Here is a 19,529-nt window from a genome sequence, read left to right as displayed (position 1 = left end):
AGTGGTTGACTTTACTCCAACTCAGCGTGGCATCAAACCCCAGCTACAGTTATTTTCTTTCACTTCTACAAATCCTTAGTAAAGTTTGCGTCAAAAATAAGTTGGTTTTGATAAACTAGTTTATTCCCTGTTGTAAGACCGAAGTACTCAAGTTCAAATAAAGCACAAAGGCTAATTTTCCCCCCACATGAGTTCCATGATTCTTTTTTTTTATATTGGTTCCATTAAATTAAAAAATGTATTAAAAGCTACCTTTTATTCAGTAAATAATGTCCCCTTCAGTGCGCAAACCATAAACAAACAAATAAACAAACAAACAAATAAAACCCCACCGAACAACAGTGAACTGTCGGTCAAGGCCTAGATTGAAATTTTTACAATTCACAATGCAGAAAAAAAAAATCTTACTTTGTTTGCTCACAGCAGCAAACTAGAGGAGAATGGAAAAATGAAACCTAATAAAACTTACTATGGATACATTTATTTAATTCCAAGACTACAGGCTTTCTTTCCCCTTCACTAGCACCGTGGCGGCCACCCACGGCTGTAGCAGGAAGAGCAAAATGAAGGACTTTCTTTGCCTTAGAAAACCAATGCTTCTCACCAAGGCACAGTGCATCATCTGCCATGACATCCCCAGATGGAACCTCAGTTTGGCAAATCACCCTCCGTTTCTATAGTACCCAGGGCAAGGTTTTCAGAAGTGTGCCTGGCTCTACGGGCTCTGCAGCTCATCTCGGTGAATATTCATGGGGGAGTGAGCAACTTCCAGTGTATGAACCCTGCATCCACCTGTGTTCCCTCCATGGTTTTTCTCTATGTCTGCACTGCGGAGTGGCTGGGTTACCACAGTGTCCCCAGGGAAGGATGTGGGCAATTGAATTGTCTTTGAATGTATTCCAAGATTAGCTACAAGTGTTGGGGATGCATCCGCACTACTTTTGTAGCTGGGGAGCCCTCTGGCATGAGATAAAGCAGACCGAGGGCCGGCACCGAACACCTTCTCAGCCACGTCAGGCTTTTGTAATTATTACAGGGCTTCACGCCGCAGTGAGGTGCCAGGTCCAGCAAGGGGTGTGATGACAGAAGCTCTGTCTGCACGGAGGAAACTCGCAGAGCCCGCGTCTCCTCATGTATCACATGTATCCTAATATCACAGCAGCATTATCATCCTGGCCTCACCCAACACCTCGGTGAGAACCAGCTGCGTCTATATATTTGAAACTGCTAATATACTGCTGGGTATTAGCTATTCTTAAGATCGATATAATAAACAGAAATGAAACAGACCTATTAATTCCTAAACATCCTGATGGAAAGTAATTCCAAATCTGAAAGGCCTCTTTCTATATATATATATTTTTTTTAAAAAAAATCAATGGAGAGGACAAAAAATAATTATTTTATATCTTCCCAGCAATGTACAACCTGTGCCTTTATTCTAACAATGAAGTCACACCAACCACAGCCTCAGAGCTGTGGGTTTCTCTACACCCTCAGAGTAATGAAGTGCAGTCTGCATAGGTGCACAATAAAAATTTTAAAAATCCCAATAACTGAACTAAAGAAAAATGGAGATAAAAAACTCGTAGAGCTTTCTGATTTACTGTTCGATTAGCTTCCTGAAAACAAGAGTAAAGAAAAAAGCCAACACAACCAGCCATCTCTTAAAAATGCTTATTCTCTCTTTCAGGTAAGAAATGGGACAGGTACGGGCTGAGGTCGGAGCCACACAGATCCCACACCAAGGCCCGGGCTGCATGCAGGAGAGAGGTGCTACTTAAACTGCTCACAATTGTCTTTACTCAGGCTGTAAGCATCTTGGGAAATGGTTCCCAGTTTCCAAAGGCTAAGTCGGATCTTGCTTTCTATTTAAGACTAATTAAGCTAGAAAAATTCATCTGTGCACTGCTCCTTAAAGAGAAAGATGCTTTTACGTATTTAAAAAAAACATCACTGAAATAAACGGATTAAACTATGTCATGCCTGTAAACAATTAACTTGAAAAGGAAAGACTGAAAAATGTTAAGGAAACTATTGAATCAATGATTGATGTTCTGAACAATATGAGAAAAATAAACTCAACCAATAATTGGATGAGAATTAGGGGGAAAATAATTTTTACCCCTTTTATTTCAGATGGGGCATATATTCCAGTCAATTTCAGTTTAAGCAGAATTTCTAGGGCAAAAATAATAAACAACAGGTGTCCACGAACTATTCACTAGTGCACAGGCTAACAGGAAAAATAGAAAATAGGTAGCTGGGGAGGTAGGTAGATGAAAAGAAAGGAGAGGAATAGATTCTAAAGGGAAGCAAAGGGATCATATTTAGTGAGCTGACTTGGGAAATTGCACATGACAGCTGTTAAAAAGAATTCTTTATTGGGGAAAATAATTTAAATTCTTTGATGTTAGAGTTTCATGTGGAGCTTGAACATCAAACATTTGTATTCACTAAAATATCATTAACTTATTTTTCTGGGTTGGTTTTGCTCTTACTTATTGAAAAAATATCAGGCTACTAGATACAGCCTGGGAGAAAAAAAAAGGATGCACAGCATGAGTTCCCTGTGAAACTGGAGAACATGTTAAATGAGTAGCCAGTCACTCAGCACAGAACACTCTGCAGAAGGGAGGCTAGGACACAACTTACAAACACAGGGCTCGGTGTGGTGGCAAATGGTGAAGCGACAGTACAGGGGAACAGCAGTGGTTTTCTCTCTTTCCTTTTTAAAATTAGATTTATCGAAGGGGCCATGATTCCCTGTGAGCCACTTTCTCACTTTAAAGGTGCTAAATGGCCCATCTCACAAATAATCAAGTTGTTGTAACATCATCTATACTATTTACAGTTGGATTTTTTGGAATTGCTCCTATTATGCAAATCAAGTAGCAGATGATATATCTCGGATTTCCATTTAAAAGAACACATTCTTCCCCCTGCTGAAATCTGTAATGCTATTATGGGTCTGGTTTTCATTTATCAAGTACCAATATTTTCTTTTGCTTCACAGAGTACTCCAAATCTATGCAGCTTTCTCATTTGGATGGTATTAATTTTTCCATAGATCACATACAAAAGAAATTCCATCTGAGGATAAAAGGACTCAGTGATAGTAGCAATAAAATTCATAATACAGCAATGATAATTTTAATAGTTCCCAAGATTTGTCAGGCATTGTCTGTATGCCAAGCACTCCTCTAAATGCTTTACACGCATTAATTCATTAGATCCTAATAATTTCAGGAGATCGGTACTATTTTAAGCCTACTGCTGCACAGATGAGGGACCCGGGGCACAGTAACGTCTCTCATCAAGCTCTTCAGAACGACGCAGAGCCTAGGATGCTTTCATAGGAAAGAAGTTCTTGAGAAGCATACGGGCCCTTATAGGAATATACCCTTTAAAGAGGTGAAGTAAAGAAATAGATTTATGTTTTGGAACTTTAACTATATATCCCCAAACTAGAGAAAAACATAAACAAAGCTTTTTTTAATCAGATTAACAAGCACTAGTGTTAAAGAATGCATAAGACATAACGTGGTTGATGCTTTGCCATTTCTAACTCTTGCAGACAAAACCATTTAAACCTAGCTTGGTAGCAGAGACACACCGCACCAGACAATAATTCTATCTGGAGTAAACCCTCTGGCTTAAGTATTTGTCTGTTTTCCCTCCAAAGAACTAATTTCTTAAAGTCCAAGATTTACTATTCATTTTACTATTCATATTATTAATCTATTCATCTCTGGATTTGGAATCAACTTTCAGGATTTTAAGAATGGCAGGAAGAATCCTCATTTTATGAGAAAATAGAACAAAAGACAACCAGGCAAGGGTTCCTAAATTGCAGAGTAGACCTGCAAAGGGCCTGTGTGTCCATAAACTCCATGAAACTGGTGTAAAGTGTGTGGGTGCCTTTTGTTTTCCGGTGGGATTGTAAATGTTCATTAGATTCTCAAAAGGAGCCAGCTCCCCCAAAGGCCCAGTGTTAATTGTACTAAGTGACATGCCCAAGGTCACACAGCTGCTCAGACTGAGATTTAGTTTTCAGTCTTCTGCCTTCTTATTCAATCTCTTCCTAATATACCTTAAAAAGTAATATTAAACAAAAAACCCACCTGAAAGCTATTTATACGTCATCTATTCTTTGGAAAAATTTACTTTGACTGGAGTTTAAGAACACAATTGAAGGCCTCTAGCTCTTAAGATTTCTACCATAAGTGTTTCAAAATGTGTATTTCAAAACTCCTAGGCAGTCTTTCCAGCACAAAGGCAATGTTCTTGAATTTGGTATGGCATGGATAGGCTCTACCCTTACGACTGCAAAGGCAGCTATAGGTGTGATCGGCCTATTGGAAAGAACAGCAGTCTTGGGCCCAAATGACTCACATATTAGAATGTTGGCTCTGCCACTTACTAGTTATTAATTAGGAATAAGCTACTTAAGTTTGTAGCTTCAGTTTCCCCATCTATAAAACTGAATGATCACAGCTAGCTTTTGAGGCTGTTCTGAATACTATAGATATAATCTATACATGTTTTTGAGTACAGTATATCAACTCTATGGCATGGTACCTGCCACTTAGTAGGTATCCAGCTGATCATATCTATAACCTTTTGTCTTTGTTGTTGAATTAAAAAGTAGCATTTTAAGTTTTGCTTTATATTTAGACATGGCCAACAATTCAAAAAATTCCACGTCAATATGGCTTTTAAATTGAAATGTTAATTATAATTCTACTAACAGAAATATAAGACAAGCAGCAGTAAATTGTATATTAGAAGGAAAAACCAAAACCCCCTTTATCTAGGAATGTAATAATCAGATTGAATTTTTGATATTTAGGAGGCATTACAATAAGTAATGTGTCACATTAATTGATATTCATTGGTTTATAAGAAGTTGTAGATACAGAAAAAGATATTTGAGGTCAGTAGATCACCCCTGGGATGAGCTAGGGATAGAAACATGTAATCTTCTGCAATTGTAGGACTGGTCCATTTGCATCACAGGTGGTTCCCTACATTGTGTCATTGCCTCAGATTAGTTATGCCATGAGTAGGAAGTGAAATGTTAAAGTGTAATATCTGTGCCATCCACAGGTTAATGCCCAATGATCAAATGGATTTTTAGGCCAGAAGTTAAGGCTGGGCGTTTGGATCCAGGCTAAGTTACTTAATCACAGTCACAACCTGTGTTAGTAGGAAAGCAGAGTGAGTGATGTGGCTGAGGAAGCCGGGGTCAAGGGCTCACAAGAGTTCGATTCTAATTTGGGCTATATTACTGATACACTGTGCGACTCAGCACCAATATTCTCTCTGAGCTTCCATTTTCTCTTGTCTACTTTCTGGAATACTTTGGATTCTAGAAGATTAGGCATGTTGCTACACATTATCTTGTGCACATATACATATTAGTTCCTATTTAGTCTTTATTTGCCACACTTAAATCATTAAATTAAATCTGTTCACCTCTCTTCTTCAGGAATTACTATTTTCTCTTAAAAATTGCTTAATCATGGAGGGAACTCCAATGGTAACTGGATTGGTCAAAAATTCAATTTTGTTCCCATATTGCATAACCTAAAACTCAAAAAATGTAAGCATTTTGTAATTTGGACACTCTTGAATTTACTCTGCATTTTCCCCAGCATAAATAAAGTTAGCATAATTTGGAACCATGTCATAATGTGTCACTATTTTCAAGGAGTTCAGTAAGCACATTGGTGCCCACACAGAATTCCTGATTTTTAAAATTTTCCCCTGCCATCTTTCAAGGACAGTTGTGTTTCAATGACAGTTGTGTAATGTTTAGTACTATTAAGCAAAGATAAAGGCAATACAGATCACTATGGCAACTTCCACTCCTTTCTTTAATGTCTGTCAAATAACTCTGCAAAGTAATGTGAAGACAGTGACCAGGACCTCTGAGAGAACAACAAGAATCCTATATAATAAAGAGGTAATATGCAAATTGACCATCACACCCTCGCACAAGATGGCCTCTACAAGATGGCTGGGAGGGGAGGGCAGTTTTGGGCGATCAGGCCATCAGGGGAGGGCAGTTGGGGGCAATGAGGCTGGCAGGGGAGCAGTTAGGCACTGATCAGGCTGGCAAGAAAGTGGTTAGGTGCAGCGGTTCTCAACCTGTGGGTCGCGACCCCTTTGGCGGTCAAACGACCTTTCACAGGGGTTGCCTAAGACCATCCTGCATATCAGATATTTACATTACGATTCATAACAGTAGCAACATTACAGTTATGAAGTAGCAATGAAAATAATTTTATGGTTGGGTCACAACATGAGGAACTGTATTTAAAGGGCCAGAAGGTTGAGAACCACTGGGTTAGGGGCAATCAGGCAGGCAGGCAGGCGAGCAGTTGGGAGCCAGCAGTCCTGGATTGTGAGAGGGATGTCCAACTGCCGGTTGTCCTGTGGGATCGGGCCTAAACCGGCAGTTGGACATTTCCCGAGGGCTCCTAGATTGGAGAGGGTGCAGGCTGGGCTGAGGGACACTCCCCCACCCCCCATGAATTTTGTGCACCGGACCTCTAGTGCATAAAATAAAATCTTCACCAAAACCTTTAAGCACACAAAACAGACACGTTATAATTGTGCATGAAGTCACTTAACATTTTAACTCACTTGAAAAATCTGGCTTTGTGCTATCCAAGCTCCCTTTATAGTAAAGCCTCAGCGAGTGGTTCTGTGGTTCCAGGTGGCAGCATCTTGTGCTTAAGAAATAAGATGATGGCTTGGCCCCTTAAATATGGGGCTTAGTCTAAGATAAAAATGCTGTTCATGGTTGTAATCTAGATTAAAGCTCTCGGTATAGCCCATAAACTTCAATTAAATGCTTCTAACCTTTTGCATAAGAGTTAAAATGGAAAGATATTTGGTTTCTAGGTCAGCTCTAGATTTAGGGTGTATTTGTGGCACAGAGTTATAAAAAGGCAGGTTTTAGTCTGATTCCAGTGTTTTGGCTTTTTTACTGTAAAAATATCATAGGAATGAAATGTACAGAGTTTCCAGCTATCATTAAAAAGGCACATGGAGGGATAGTCCTGTGTTGCTGTTGTTTTACATACACCACTGTGAAGATGGTAGGAAATAACAGGCTAAGGAAAACAATGACAAAGTCGGCAAAAGTACAGGGACATGTAGTATCGACTGACCTGATTCTGAGTGAAAACAATGATACAACACAGCAAAGGCAGACTGACAAGTTCTTCGGTCAAGACCAAGCCAAATGCATTCTCAATTTACACCCATTTATTTTATTTCTATACTTTATCTTGCTTCAATAATGAAAAAAAAAAGGTTTCTCTATTTGTGCCTTGGTTTAGTTTCTCATTTTACCATGGCGATCATATGAGAGACTTGAGACAAAAAAAAAAAAATGCTACTCTTTTTTACATTTTAAAATGGGGAAAATGTAGAGATAAAATGTGAAACCTATATGTGAATCACCTCAATTACAGTTGCTAACCAGGATTTGAGAGAAGCAGTTACCCATTTGACACTACTCTGCTGAAAGCAGCACTGGTGAAACTTTGATACACCTGATCAATTTTTTTTTCAGCACAGAAAAAGGCTGTCTTGAACACCAAGTATCTTCCGTTGCCTCAGAAAGGTGACATTTTTCCAACATCAAAAGTAAAACTTTGAGAATTTTAAAATATATTTGTGCCACATAACACCATCCTGAGGAAAGGGACAGTAGGTAGGGCTTGCTGAAATGCTGAAGGATTGTCCTTGTTCCCCCCAAACAGGAAATAAATGGAATGGTTGCCTTGGCGCTTACTGGGAAAGCTTGTAAACAGAGTCTCATTTTCAGATCAACTCTGGGTACGAAGGAGGCAGGTAGGACTTGTTCAGAGTTAGGAGATAAAGGGTGGTCATCACAGATTTCGGAAGCAGAGAAAAGGGAAAGATACTTGAATAACTATCGATGACAATGTCTGAACTGTAAGGTTCTCAAAAGGACTGGGTCTGAAGCTGGTGTTATTTAACGTTTTGTAAAAACGTGAAGAGGGTGAGCAGGAAACTCTCAAGTGCGAAAAGGCTACAGTGCCTCTCTGGGTGCCAGCGAGGATGCACGCGGCACAGGGCACTGGGCGAAGCAGGTAGCTGCTAAGACAAGGACGGTTTAAGGGACTGTGCACTGTTTTCCGAGGACAGCAGTCCAATGTGCCACCGCCGCCACGAAGAACAACAAAGCCGAGTGCTGAACGTGAGCTTCTAATTGCTTTAGAAACACCACGTGAGGGGGTTTTAGTATTAGTAAGGGAGGAATGGAAAATATTTCCCTCATGAGTCCTTAAAAGAAGTTAGGCATATTTAAAGAGCAAGTCTCATCTTTCAGGAACCATCATTCCCTCTGAAATGTACCACGACTGTGAGATTATCAAGCTGGCCACAAATGAGGTGTACCAGACATCTCCAATGTGCTTACTTTGTATTAATCACATCACCACCAACCCTAAACCTTTCAACTGTCCCTAGTGGCTATCCACATTTATTTACAAACTAACAACTCACTTGCCCATTTTTAAGTAACAGTTACTGAGCATCTTCTAACAATCATCTTTTTACTCCTAACCACCAGTCACCCTCAGTAAATGGGCAACCCAAAATTGCTTCCCTTAGGACTATCAACTACATAATCAAGTATTTCATGTAAGCTGGAGGCAGAGAGGTCCTGAGGGATGCTCTTCTGTTATAGGATGGTGGGCTAGTGTGTGTATGTGTATGTATGTATGTGCATGTGCATGTATATCGTAGGTATATTTTTATGAGAAAAAAAAGTGAGCACCAGCGTTGGCTAAATCTTAAATAACTATTTTTATAAACGGCTCAATGCCTAGTTAAAGCTATATTTTCATGCACATCCTTAAACCCATGAAAATAAACATGTACATAATGTCAGTATTTCCTTACCTTCTATTGCTGATAGGAGGACCCGGGAATGATCATAGGCGATTACGTTTGCATATCTATTCTTTGGTTTGTTTACTTCCAAGTTTGAATGTTCCCATGTGAATTGCTGGCCAGGGTCAATTGACTTTAAAAGAAAAACAGCACACACACAAAATCAATACTGAATATCAGTGGAATATAGGCATTTATCACAAGTAACAAACACGATTTTGAAAAGAAAACTCTGAAGCCACGCTTCCTCAAGATGGCCCTGGCTGTGAAGCTGAGCACCGATATACCCAGAGTCACATGAGATGATTAATCAGTGTAAAACACGGGGTAGTTACCAACATTGATTCAGATGAAAAAGAAAATCAATACAGATGTTCTGTTAATATTGGAAAGGCAGGTTTTATTATTATTATTTTACTTTTCCATTTTTCCTCTCTGCTGCTGTAGTTTACAAGTTACCTTGGTTCGATATTCCTTCCAGTTCTGTGAGCATTATTTTATCTTGTTTGCTCTGCCCTATTCTTTCCTATCTGGACTAATCTCAATTTTTAAATTGAGTGGTTTTTCACTGGCTTCACTGGGCACAGCTTTCCTGTTCTTTCTTCACCTACAGGCTTACATCTTGACGGCAACTTAAAATTTTGTCTATTTCTCTGCAACACATTACGGCCAATATCACAAGGCAATTTGTACAATTCAAACAGTTAAGAGCAACAGTAGAGAAGGCAGGTTAGTTAAATTAATCATTTTAGAATATTAATTTGTAAACCAGTGCAGATAGAATCTAATTGCTTTTCTATTTAAATTGTGTTTCCTATTGTTCATTATGTGTTATCATGTTTATAACATTTGCTTCATTTTATCCTTTAAACTTACTTGTTCTGATTTTTAGTGCATTTCCTTAATGCCTTAGTTCAACCACTTATTCAAAATTAAAATTAATATTGCTGATATAATATAATATATTGCTTTTCATACATAAAGTAAAACAATGATTTTGAAACTGAATCCAGGCTTTGGTGATAACATCTTGGGAAACCTTTTATTTTCCTGCAATATTATGTAAATCAAAACATATTTTCTTTTATCATAAGAAACTGACTTTTTTATACTTATAATTTCATGGTATATGGAAACATGAGTTTAGTAATTGCATAAACATGATTTTAAATGATCAAAATCAAGTTTTCAGAAACAAGTAATGCTAAATTAAGTTTATGTACAGGTGAAATTTTTAAAAAGTAAAGATAATATGTTATGTTGATAGAATTTTTAGCAGTCATTTTTGATGCAGGGTATTTTCCATTCTTTTATGTGTACATATTAGAATTCGAAAGTAAGGCATATCCAATGGGTGTTACAAAATTAAAGACGCATACATTTTATATTAAAGGGACAGAGTTCAGCATGATGATAAAACTCACCAGTGTAAAAAGTCAAGCCTATTAACAGTCACAAATAGCCTCTAAACATGCTAACATTCTGAGCAGTACAGATTGCAGCCTCTAATTTATGGAGGATTTAACCCCCTTTTCCTTTCTTAGCCTATGCTAATCTATATATAAACTAGTCGATCATTAAACAGTATTCAGCAAAATAATCATCTATGCCTTCGAGTCTAAAGAATAGTGTAATTAGGGGTCTTTCTAGTTGTTTCTTCCAAGGAAACTCATCATCTCTCTGCAGAATGTACTCCCCAGTATTCCAGGAGCTAAAGGGAGCAGAGTGTTGTCTCGGTGGACGCCTTCAAGTCAACCTTGAACTCTCACATAGCTCCATTCAGCGACCAAGAACAGATTTAAACATTTCTCAATTCAGTCCCCACATCCAGTACTTCAGCATCTGATGTCTACTTAGAATATCTCCTCTAATCTCTCATGCCAAGTGGTCTTTCTTAAGCAAAACCCCGGGCAGGTTAAGTCCCTGTTTAAAAACTCCCACTGCCTCTGGATGACCTACAGCCTACATTCTGAAGTTCTCAGCCATAGTCCTACCTATACATTATCACTATACTTGCCTCTACAAAGATGGCTCAATACATGGTTTGACAAATGATTTTTTAAAAATTAATTGAATTAATGAATAAATTTTTTGAGAAAAGCTCATCAAGGGAAATCATGGAGTAATTCCTCCATATAACATGGGAGCTAGAGAACAGATTGTGGAAACTGCATTGTACAGTGTACTCACTTTAATATTTTTACACTCATTAGCATATGGCTTAGTAATTAAATATATGATCTGGATATTATAACTACCACTGTCATTATACTGATGAGCATTACTCAGCACATAAGCTTCTTGCACATTATTCTCTAGAACAGCAGTTCTCAACCTGTGGGTCGCAACCCCTTTGGCGGTCGAATGACCCTTTCACAGGGGTCGCCTAAGACCATTGGAAAACACACATATAATTACATATTGTTTTTGTGATTAATCACTATGCTTTAATTATATTCAATTTGTAACAATGAAATTGGGGGTCACCACAACATGAAGAACTGTATTAAAGGGTCGCGGCATTAGGAAGGTTGAGAACCACTGCTCTAGACTATACTAAGAAGCCCCTAATCTCACTGAGGTACAGTCTTTTGGTGGAAGATGTTACTCTGTCTGATGGCCTAGTTACTCAGACTATGATCATTCACACATGGAAAATGGCATAAATTTAATTAGACCAATGAAATTGCATCTATCCACTCAAAGACACTGTTAAAGTCTTGTCCATTTCTACTCTTGCCACATATTCTCAGCCATCAGCATGATTTGATAGCTGCATGGAAGAGTTTGTGAAAGTTGACACAAGTGGAGCCATTTTAAAATGGAACCAGAGCAGCCAGTTCCAGAGGAGCTTCCTTGTACGTACTGGTTCCTAAATCTTTGGACTCGTCCTAACACCACTGTTTTACAAACCAGTGTTTGTAACGTCAGCAGGAAATCAGGCATCCTGATCACAAGGAGTAATGATTATGGGCTCTCTTTTCATGCAATTGTTCCTTTCCTTTCCTGATAAAAAGCCCTTGCCTTCTCTCTCTAATCAGGACACTATCTGAGTGTCTGCCTCAGAAACTATGTTTCCCCAAATTGTAATTATTTGATCCCAAATCAATGCTTGTTACCTCTCATTTTGGCTTTTTCATTTTAGATTAAGAGTTTAAAAACTGGTAATGGAAACATGAGTTATACATCACATATGTTAATATGCTTATGCTTAAAATATGGCCCAGGAAAAGACCTGTAAGTTACAGGATCATTATAATAATAGCTGCCTGGTCATTATGCTCTACATCCAGTAGGCTGTTTAATTTTCACAAATACTAGAGGCCTGGTACAAGAAATTCATGCACAGGGTGTGTGTGTGTGTGTGTGTGTGTGTGTGTGTGTGTGTGTCCCCCTCAGCCCAGCCTGTACCCTCTCCAATCTGGGACCCCTCAAGGGATTTCTGACTGCCCATTTAGGCCCGGTGGGATTGGGCCTAAACAGGCAGTCAGACATCCCTCTTATAGTCCAGGACTGCTGGCTCCCAAACGCTCGCCTGCCTGCCTGCCTGATTGCCCCTCACCACTCCCCTGCCAACCTGATCGATGCCTAACTGCTCTCCTGACGGCCCGATTGCCCCTAACTGCCCTCCCCTGCCAGCCTGGTCACCCCTAACTGCTCTCCCCTGCCAGCCCGATTGCCCCTAACTGCCCTCCCCTGATGGCCTGGTCTCCCCCAACTGCCCTCCCCTGCAGACCTGGTCACCCCCAACTTCCCTCCTCTGATGGCCAGGTCACCCATAACTGCCCTCCCTTGCTGTTCTGATCGCCCACAACTGCCCTCCACTGCTGGCCATCTTGTGGGGGTCATCTTCTGTCCACATGGGGGCAGCCATCTTGTGTGTTGGAGTGATGGTCAATTTGCATATTGCCTCTTTATTAGATAGGATTATGAGATAGGTGCTGTTGTTTCTCCATTTTGCAGACAAGGAGATTGAAGTAAATAAACATTAATTCAATAAACTTTACTCAAAGCCTTCTCTATGGAGGCACTATATGATCTAGAATCATACATTGACCTTCAACCCCATATTTGCATCATGTCAAAGCCCAGCTGATGACTAACAGCTGGTAATCACCAAGCCATGATGCCACTTCACTATTGAAAGGAGAAGCCCCACATACGAAATACCCAAACGTAACTACCCTCCTTTATCTCACTAGTCCGAATGCCGTTGGCTCCCAACTGGTCATCCTGTGTCATTCTGGGGCAGTTACATAAGAAATCAAGTTTTAAAAATGAGGTTGGCTTCACATGGATGATAAAACAGATGGGGTGCAGCTTACATTGATACTCATTTCACATGGATCAAACAAACATTGATTAAATAATGCTGACTTATCTTTGTGCAACACATACTCATCCATCTGTATCTATCCATCTGACTGAACATTTAACAACACACAACACAGGTCATCATTTTGGAGTTTGTAAGAATGCTGAGAGGAGTAAACTCAGTAAAGAAAAATGAATTACTAGTAGGTAAAGTATAAGATCTTGTATTTTCAGGAAAAAAAAACCTGGTTGAGCAAAATCAAATTTCAATTATCCATGTTAATGAGGCAAAGATATCATGGATGAATAAGACCCTAATTCTCAAAACCCACTGTCTAGGGTTTTCTTAGTGCTGGTGATGACACAATTGCTTTTCCTCTTTGTTTTCTGGCTTTTCTTACTGAGATCCTCCTTAAGAAAAATTAAAAGACCAACATAGAGAAAGATCAACACAGCTCTGAAGTGACAGAGAAGCTGACTTCCACTTCAATGTTGTATTTTTGACTGGCCCATTATGTCTAGATATCTTTCTATTATAAAGTTAAATGAGGCTACTCCAATATTATTAAAAATTTTGAAATAAGTCCCTTTGTTTCTAATGGAGTCAACTTCTTCCTGCTGTTGGTATTGGGTTTCCCTGAGCTTGATTCTCAGGTACCTCTGCTCATCCTTCTGGCTCTATTTATCCAAACAACTTTTGGCAGGTTATTCCCTCCTTCTTAGCATTTCACCCAAAGTTCTAGAGCAGGAATCTTGGCCGGGTCTTCATTAGCCTCCACTGAGGGGAATTTTACGAGTTGGAAATAAAGCACACTGGATATTTTTTTTCAACCAGTAGTTGATTGATGACCTTTTTAAAAAATACTATATGAAATTTATACATGAAATTGTTACAGAATTTATAAACAGGAATGCTATTCCTAAGATTTACCTTTGTTTTTCCAGTCAATCGACAAGGCCCTTGAAAGGTAGGTGCTCAATGAACACTATGGAGCATCTAAAACTTTACCAAGATTCCAAACCATTTAACATCACTTCCCTATCTGCACACATGGCCACTTGGCACGACACACACACACACACACACACACACACACACCCTTCCCTCCTCCCATAGCTGTTGACTGAATCATTCTAATGTTAACAATAATCTTCACCTTAATAGCAATAGGTTTGCCTTATACAGGGGAAAACATACCAAATAGAAAGAAAACCTCTCTGTTACTTAAAAGAGGGAAAATTTCGAGTTGACACTTGCTAAAACCAAATACTCTGTATTTATGTAGTCTTTAAGGTGATAATTCACAAGTTCTAATTCATGGTTTTGTTGTTGTTGTTTTTAATCAACTAGAAGTTTGTCTTCAAATAGATAAGTGGGGAAAAAGCTACACATAACTGATGGCTTTGTAATCTTTCATTGTATTCTCGATAAAAAGATTTAAAAGATTAATAAACATTTACATCCAATAATTATAACAATTAACATATATAACATTTACTGTGGCTTTTTTTGCTGTGTGTGCTTCACATGAGTCAACTCATTTTATCTTACAAAAACCCTGGAAGTAGTTATTATAAAAATTCTGTAGATTAGGTTTTGGGCTCGATTCCCAGTGTGGGGTATGACCATCACTCTCTCATGGTCAAAAGCTAGTAGGTGGAGGAAGCCAGGTTTGAGGACCTGGCATTCTGTTTTTCAAGTCTGAGTGCCTAACTGCCATCTGTGCTTCATCTATAGCCAAACTGGAGAAGGTTCCTTGAGTGTTTCACACATGCCTTTCAATTGTTCTCTGGAAACAATGCAAGGAAGGCTGGATCAAAAGTCTCTGTAAACTCAAAACAAGAGAATATTCATAAATTTGCACATCAACTTACAGTCATTGAGTAAAATTACATCCTGATATAAGAGTGACCATCTAAATATATAAAAACCCAGTGATCTTTATGGTGGAATGACCAGAACAACTGGTTGCCATGATGCGCACTGACCACCAGGGTGCAGACGCTCAATGCAGGAGTTGCCCCCTGGTGGTCAGTGTGCTCCCACAGAGGGAGTGCTGATCAACCAGAAGCCGGTCTCATGGCTGGCGAGTGCAGCAGTGGTGGCAGGAACCTCTCCCGCCTCTGAGGCAGTGCTAAGGAGCAGTGAGCCTGGCTTCTCAGACATCGGGCCTAAGCCAGCAGGCAGACATCCCCCAGGGGGTCCCGGACTGCAAGAGAGCACACGCGGGCTGAGGAACTCCCTGAGTGCCTGAATTATGTGCACTGGGCGTCTAGTTTTTAATAAAGCTCAAGTCATTCTCTTAAAGCAAAGTCCTTTAAATATGGTTCTGCAAGACTGAATTCTCTGCCCAGAAAAAAAAAATGTAATTCACATGTATAAAACATCACACAATACCAATTGCTCTGTATTCTACTTTCCTTCACCCCATCAGGAGAAAAACCTCAAAATATTCCCTTTAGAAGCTCATCAAAGAGAAACCACAAAAAAGATACATCCTGTTTCTGTGTGTGTTTTCAAACAACTAACAGAAGTGTAATTACATAGGAGGAATAGACCAGCTACTTGACTAGCCAAACTATGGGTCAGACTAACCGTCCCTTTTACAGGGAACTGTACTTTCAATGACCTTATCCTCCAGAGAAACACTATTTTTCCACATTGTTCCCCAGCAGCAGGCTCATTTCGTCCTAAGAGTGGTTTTCCCCCAAAAAATATTCCAAAATGCTTTCTGAGGTTTAGAAGAGCAATCTGCCATTGAGTGTGTATTTCTGTAATGAAGCCTTTTTTCCTTTTCATTCTCATTCGTTTATATTCTCTCTCCCAGTTTGAAAATGGTAAATTAATATGTATCCATTTGAAAAAGACCCACGTTTGCATGGCTGGGAAGGGCTATATTTTGCACAATTAGCAGAAGCCTGCAATTGACATAATGAGTACTTTCTTCAAAAAGAAGAGCATGAGTTCAGTTGAGTCCGATGATGCTTTAAAAACTGGAAAGTATGGTGATGAGCAAAGTCTGGCGGTCAAAGCCCCTGATTAGCTTCGGCAAGTCTTTAACTTGGGCCTGTTTGCTCTGTGCTTCTTTTTCCTACTAACGCCATCCCAGTGTCAGGTCTGTGCCCTCATTTTCTCTAATCTCCCTTTATCCAACCTGTCATCAACACCTCCTAAATCTTTCCGTATATAAAGACATCTGAGGAGGTCACCATTAGAATCTGGGGATTTAAATACTTTTCAAGATTCTTGGTGTTAACTAATAAGTGGATATGGCCATCTTGGATAGTAGGAAGATGGTACAATTTACAAATGATAAAACTGCATCAACTTTACATGTTGTCTAATGGTTTGATTTCAAATTCTTATCATAAAATATTATGTAATAAGTAATCATAGAAGATTACCTAAAGCAATAATTTATTTATGTACATAATTAGAATTGATATATAGAGAACTAAATAGGATAAACTATATTCATAGTGAAGCATCCAGCCATATGAGGTATTTCCCGCAATGCTTTGATAAACGTTTTCTCCTAAATCATATCTCAGCACTAAGAATGAGTTAGCTTATTTCTCTGAGGATTCAATTTACTCCTACAAGTATGCTGAACTTATCCTAACTTACTATGGATTCAAGATGATGAAAAACAATAACAATCCAACAACTGGTTTCTTTTCAACTCTGTAGGACAACACTAGCTGATCTCTAGAACGCAGATAAGCCTTTCACTGCTTTATATGTGTGATTGAGGAAAGAGTATTTTTCAGACGTCCTTTCAAATAAGAGCTCAAAACAGAAGGTGGAATTTTCAGATCTGAAGATTTAAAAGTCCAGATTTTTTTTTTATTATTATTATTTTTTTTTTTACCAAACTCTCTTTACATGCTCCAACATTTTCCTGGCTGCTACTAAATGTGCAACAGACATTCCTAGTGTTTCTAGAGGAATGATAACAGTGATACCTCTTAATTCTAATGTTTTCATTTTAGCTATTCATCTCCACCAAATTAAAATGCATAAGAAATGGACAGATAGAATTATAATTGACATTATAATTATAATAGAGCTGCGTGGAGAATCATTTTACAAATATAATTCACACATGAGGATTTCTGATGTTATTTGGAAAAGCAAAAGGAATTACAGCTTTTCCAGACAGTTTGGGTCAAAAAATGTTATTAGAAATGTATTAAACTGCTCTGACTGAAGAGAAAATGTTGACTGAATTGGTAGAAAGTAATTATAGTATTTATTAAAAGAATTATGTGTAGGTAACAAATAAAAATATCTATTAGATGAAATGGATGTGCAGCATTTCACACAATGGCATCTTTTCTTTTGAATTACAGGGCACTAGTTTTTGTCAACAAATTCACAAGATGAATGTATTAACTCCTCATCACTCTTTGCAAACGTTGACACAGTTGTACAGACCCAATCGTACTAAGAGAAATAATATGTTTAAAACACTCTATACATTGCTATTGCTAAAAGATTGGGAGATATTTTGCTTCCTCCTGCCTCTACCCACTGACTTGAGTAGGAATATCTTGATTTAAGACGATCTTGGCAGCCAGGGAATGTCTGCTTTCTACCTGATCTTCTCTAGCATTGAAGCAAATTAGGGCAATTGTCCAGTTGATTTAGGCCCACCAAAAAATCAATCTCTGCCCTTCTACCTGCTATATAACAATATGTCCATCAAGTTCCAAATTGGCAGAGATAACAAACTATAACAACAGCAGCAACACCCAAAACCAAAAAACAAACCCCAACAGGTAGCCACATCTAATTCTCACTGTTTCCATTTCATTTGATACTGGAGACCTGATCATTCAGAAATCGCATGGAAAAGTAAGTTCAAAAGAAAAATCAATTGAATGAATGAATGGATTGGTTTCATAATTGTTGTGTGATGCATATTACAACAGCATTTAATAAACAACAGAATAAGGGAAATAGGGAAGGTAAATCATCCTCTTGGCTTTTGAATGTTTAAGGTTGAGATTTAGCTGATAACATTAATTCTTATTAAATGTGGAAATTTCTAACCTAATTTTAAACACTGCATTTCCCCCCTCTTATTTTACTTTGCATCCTGTAGACACGTCTATTTTAGGCTTTCAGCACTGCCTTACTTGCCATTTAATAAAACGTTTTTTTGTTAAATCTCTGTTTCTTTTTCTTCTGTATTTATTTTCAGATCTAAGAGGAAAAACAGATAAATTGCCAAACTGAAATATGTCTGAATGCATTTTTGTTCATGTTTAGTCAAAGCCTTTCATATCCTTTTCCTGGTTCAGAAAAAATAAGAATTATACATCTCAAATGAAATTAGAATACATGATGCCTTCTCCAAGTCTGTGATAAATAATGGAAAATCCCACATAATCCCTTAAAAACCTCTCCCGCTCCCTTCCATCCCCATTTGTATTCAGTGCAACTATCTAGTTGAAACACAGAAATTCCCTTATATATTTTGGGCACAGTATTTATATCAAGAACCCCTAGCTGCGCCCTAGCCGGTTTGGCTCAGTCGATAGAGTGTCAGCCTGTGGACTGAAGGGTCCCAGGTTCGATTCCTGTCAAGGGCATATACCTTGGTTGTGGGCACATCCCCAGTAGGGTGTGTGCAGGAGGCAGCTGATCAATGTTTCTCTCTCATTGATGTTTCTAACTCTCTATCCCTCTCCCTTCCTCTCTGTCAAAAATCAATAAAATACATTTTTTTTTTAAAAAAGAAACCCTTGCTGTTAATATCATCATCATTCTTCAGTAAGGTAGCAGTAGGCTGTACTGAATATAGGCTTCTAATTACACAGAGATAGACCATTTACAATCTAAATTGTATATTTTCTTCTCTTACTCATGTGACAAACTAGAAAAGCTAAAACAATACAAAATTTTAAAGTTTAATTTCTAAACTAAAATATTAATTTTCTCTGTTAAAATATATACTAGTTTTATAAAATGAAATTAAAGACTATTCTAGGTAAAATATATTACAAAAATGTCAGTACATTGGTAATATCATATATATATATATATATATATATATATATATATATATATATAATCTAATAAAAGACAAAGAGGGTAATTAACTGTACCTCCGATACGCTTCCCATTGGCTAATCAGGGTGATATGCAAAGTAACTGCCAACAAAGATGGCGGTTAATTTGCATACGTAGGTGCCAAGCAATGGAACAAAGCCGGCTGGCCCGGGACAGGAGCAGCGAGCGAAGGCAGGCGAGGGGAGTGAAGAGCAAAGTG

The 19,529-nt window shown here is 38.4% G+C and overlaps 1 protein-coding gene across 1 annotated transcript in view; it reads right to left on the bottom strand.

Annotated features, from left to right (window-relative positions):
* The window catches only part of PTPRD (protein tyrosine phosphatase receptor type D), a 2,145,631-nt gene that overhangs the window by 67,309 nt on the left and 2,058,793 nt on the right, over positions 1-19,529 (bottom strand). Inside the window, exon 33 of the mRNA XM_081103407.1 lies at positions 8,947-9,070. Within this exon, the coding sequence (XP_080959533.1) occupies positions 8,947-9,070 (124 nt within the window). The remainder of the gene's footprint in view (positions 1-8,946; positions 9,071-19,529) is intronic.

Source organism: Myotis nattereri, assembly GCF_964212035.1.
Source record: "Myotis nattereri genome assembly, chromosome: 12".
Taxonomy (NCBI): domain Eukaryota; kingdom Metazoa; phylum Chordata; class Mammalia; order Chiroptera; family Vespertilionidae; genus Myotis; species Myotis nattereri.
This window is presented reverse-complemented; position numbering and strand designations above follow the sequence as displayed.